The sequence below is a fragment of the Tasmannia lanceolata genome, unplaced genomic scaffold, assembly GCF_043159265.1.
Source record: "Tasmannia lanceolata isolate RefF3 unplaced genomic scaffold, GAP_Taslan_0.1 ptg000018l, whole genome shotgun sequence".
NCBI classification, from domain to species: Eukaryota; Viridiplantae; Streptophyta; class Magnoliopsida; order Canellales; family Winteraceae; genus Tasmannia; species Tasmannia lanceolata.
In genome coordinates this window covers 23,631,579-23,634,857 of record NW_027518695.1, presented here as the reverse complement: position 1 = coordinate 23,634,857, position 3,279 = coordinate 23,631,579, and the positions used below count along the sequence as shown (strand labels likewise).

The following is a 3,279-nucleotide window of genomic DNA, read 5'->3' as shown; positions in this document are numbered from 1 at the left end:
TCACTCGAAGACAATGGGTAAAGGCCACTGAGAGTTTGTGAACTCCAAAGGAACCTTTCGACACTCAAGTTAGCTCTGGAGGTAACAAATGGAGCTAAGGATAAAATAATGGCCTACGCGTACCCTGGCTCCTCCTCCTGGCTGAGTATGGATTTCCCTTTTTCCCTTAGGATGTGGAGATGTCATGTGATCTCAGCGAGGGCTGACATTAATGGTGTCTTTGCATGTGCCACTGGTCTGTTCAACCTTTTCAGGGTGGCTGTAACCATAGACAAGATGTTTCAAGGAGACGAGAGTGGCTTTAACCCGTATAGGTGTGGTGGCTCTTTGGTCTAAAGTCTTGGGTATGCTCCCCAGAGATGAGAGTTCGAATCCCCCCGGGCTTGCCCGATGCGTGTGGTTTACGGGCGATTGCACGCATTCAGAGGGAATTAGTCCCACTCTACAAAGTGGGATGGGGACACCCTAGGTCATAAAAAAAAAAGATGTTTCAAGGAGGTTCCATTTTTGGCATTGATGCTGCTTCTTCCCTAGGTTTATCGGTGGCTCTAAATTGGTCGGTGGGGAGGCCCGTGACCTCTGGCGATACCTTGCTAGAGAAGACTGTTTCCTTTCCCGAGCCCAAGAGGACAAGATAAACCTCTATTTAGAACCAGAACTTAGTGCGTACCTCTGTTTTGTACAATTTTATGTATTTTAGTAATGTAATCACACGATTCCATGGATTGAATTGTAATTTTATGATTGGGAATGTGGCCACTTGTAACTAAACAGGATTTATAGATGGAATTTGCTAGCCGCATTCAGGGAAAGCCATGTCGCGCCCGGCTTTTGCATGTGATGAGAGCCACGGCCACGCCCACTTTTTAACACATTTTGTAATGTTCTCTATTGCAAAAGGGGGAAGCAAAATGGCTCTCCACGAAGTTTCCTAGCAGTATTGAAAAAACTTTTGGGCTTGCCGACATAGACCTACGTACAGATTACCAACCAATCGTCTTTGTTGTTGAGAGTTCTCGACTTTCCACTTCTTTTTTCTTCTCAATTTCGTCCACTTTTCTCACTGTTCCCTTTTCCTTTCCTATCAACCCTCTTTCCTCATTAGTCCCTCTCTCAAACACGTCTCATCAACCCTCTTTCTTCATTATCAACTCGTATCTTCTTTGTTAAGCAAAGAAAGAGGGTGCACTGTATCACCTTTCCCTTTAATAAGCAAAAGGTTACCAAAATTCACCCCCTTAGTGGACTACTGGTTCGGGTGACTCTCAATTGGTACATAGGCTCTCTTTAAGGTCTCATCATATCATTTTCTTTTTCATTTTTCTCAACCATCTTTTCCTTTATCCTTTTTCTTTTCGTTGCTTTCTCTACACTCATTTCATTTATAACATTCTTCTCCTCTAGGCAATTGTCCCCAATTGATCACTACAGATATGGGACAAATGGAGGATAGGAAGTGGGAGGATTTAGAAATGGATTGTTTGGTTAATATATTTGGAAGATTGGGTCTTGAAGACAAGATTTTAGGTGTGCCTTTCGTCTGCCATTCCTGGTACAAAGCCTCCACCAATCCTCTCTGTTGGAAAGTTCTCAATTTCGAATCACTCGATCTTGGTCGTTTGTCATGGAAACCAAGCCCTTTTGTGAAGAGATTCAAGCGAGAATACCATGTTGAGAATTTCTCATTCACGGGATTTCTGAAATTCGTAGTTAATCGTAGCCGTCGATGTTGTGTCCAGCTGATTCTTCCTGAAGAACTTACTGAGGAGGACATGATCTATGTTTCAGATGAGTAAGTGAAGAAAATTACAGTGTTATTGCTTGTTTAGTTGTCCACACCATTCTTTTCTGAGCCTGAATATGGCCCCATTCATATGCCTAAAATATGAATGTTGAAATATAAATGATTTTAAAACCAAACTATTAACATGTTTTGATATTGGTGTTTAATCACATGAGAGGAGGATTGAAATATTAATAATAAAATAACATCAACTCTAAAAGCTTAAGTTTTTTGAGTACTCATGTTCACTGTCATCCCCACTAAATTCTCCCCAACTTCTTCAATAACCACCTCCTGTCTTTTCTCCAGAGCCCCAAATCTCTCATCTTTTATTATAAACCACTTTCAAAATCTAAGCTATTTCATCCACAGTTGCCCCTGATAATTCCAACTCATTTGCACTATTTGTTGTTTGTTCTTGTTTGATCTCAACAAAAAATTAAAATCCACATCTTCCAACAGCATTTATAACTGCTCTGACCAAAAAGAAAAATTAAAGGTCTGATAAAAGCAGTCTGGTGACGTGGATCCAATGGGTCGTTCTTGTGGCTGGGATTTTTGTAAGAGGGCCCTTCACTTTAGCATTCCTCAAATAACTTTCATATGACACTGAATCTATAGCTATTTCTTGTAGGTGCCCTGCAGTGAAACTCCTTTCTTTTCATCAGTATGCTGCCGTTGGTTACAAATTACAGCCAGAGCTTCTACGTAAATGGACGAATCTTGAAATTTTGTGTGTGGATGGATTGCTGCAGCCCGCCATTATTGAAATCCTTTCAGAAATCAATAACCATTGCAAGAATTTTTACGGGCTAAAAGCTTGTGTTAGGTTTGATGATAAAATTGCATCTGCTTTCGCTACTTACCTTCCGAAGATTAAGTGCTTGAATTTGGGGCATTCAGCATTATTCATGTCTTCAACTCTATCCAAGGAAAATCTGATGGTCATATTGGAGGGTTGCAAGGATCTAGAGCTACTATACCTGAAGAATTGCGTGGGTTTCGATGTGGACGAAGAGATCTTGAAAAGCGCTTCTCATATCAAAGACTTCAATTGCGAGGGTGCACAACTACACAGCCCTTTAGATCAAGTTCGGTTCAATTTTGAGGAATATGAATTAGATGAGGATTTCTTTGATGAAGTTTATGCTGAACTTAACCAGGCTTTCACTGATGACTCATGATTTTGATGTTTGGAAAAGAAGGATAATATGTAGTAAATTTGGTTTTGTATTGTTCGGAATTTTTATTTCCTATTGTTGATCTTGGATGTTGAAATGGACTTCCCTTTCTTAGATTATATTCACAAAACTCTTGTTATGTTTCTACTAATGCAACTTCATCATTCCGAACATCTTTGCACGTAAAAAAAAAAGGGATCTCTTGAGCCTCTCGATCGGCGCTTTCTTTGGTTGAGGGATTTCAAAAGGGGACTCATCTCCTTCCTCTCCATCAATTATTTCTCTGCCATGCTCTTCGTCCCCATGATATCGATG

The 3,279-nt window shown here is 40.4% G+C and overlaps 1 protein-coding gene across 2 annotated transcripts; it reads left to right on the top strand.

Annotated features, from left to right (window-relative positions):
• The first annotated feature begins 1,067 nt into the window (after positions 1-1,067).
• Positions 1,068-3,065, top strand: LOC143850788 (F-box/LRR-repeat protein At3g48880-like). Of its 2 annotated transcripts, XM_077360044.1 has the most exons (3): positions 1,068-1,292; positions 1,405-1,792; positions 2,418-3,065. In XM_077360044.1, the coding sequence occupies exons 2-3, from the start codon at positions 1,434-1,436 to the stop codon at positions 2,965-2,967; spliced, it is 909 nt and encodes a 302-aa protein (XP_077216159.1). In that variant the 5' UTR covers positions 1,068-1,292; positions 1,405-1,433; the 3' UTR covers positions 2,968-3,065. The 2 variants fall into 2 exon arrangements, with proteins under 2 accessions (XP_077216159.1, XP_077216158.1); XM_077360043.1 differs by lacking the exon at positions 1,068-1,292 and having other exon boundaries at positions 1,307-1,792.
• Positions 3,066-3,279: the final 214 nt, after the last annotated feature.

Excerpts from the sequence above, each read along its gene's own strand:
- LOC143850788 (XM_077360044.1), top strand. The coding sequence starts at position 1,434 with ATGGGACAAATGGAGGATAGGAAGTGGGAGGATTTAGAAATGGATTGT. Across the intron at positions 1,793-2,417 it reads ATGATCTATGTTTCAGATGA|GTGCCCTGCAGTGAAACTCC; the intron begins GTAAGTGAAGAA and ends TATTTCTTGTAG.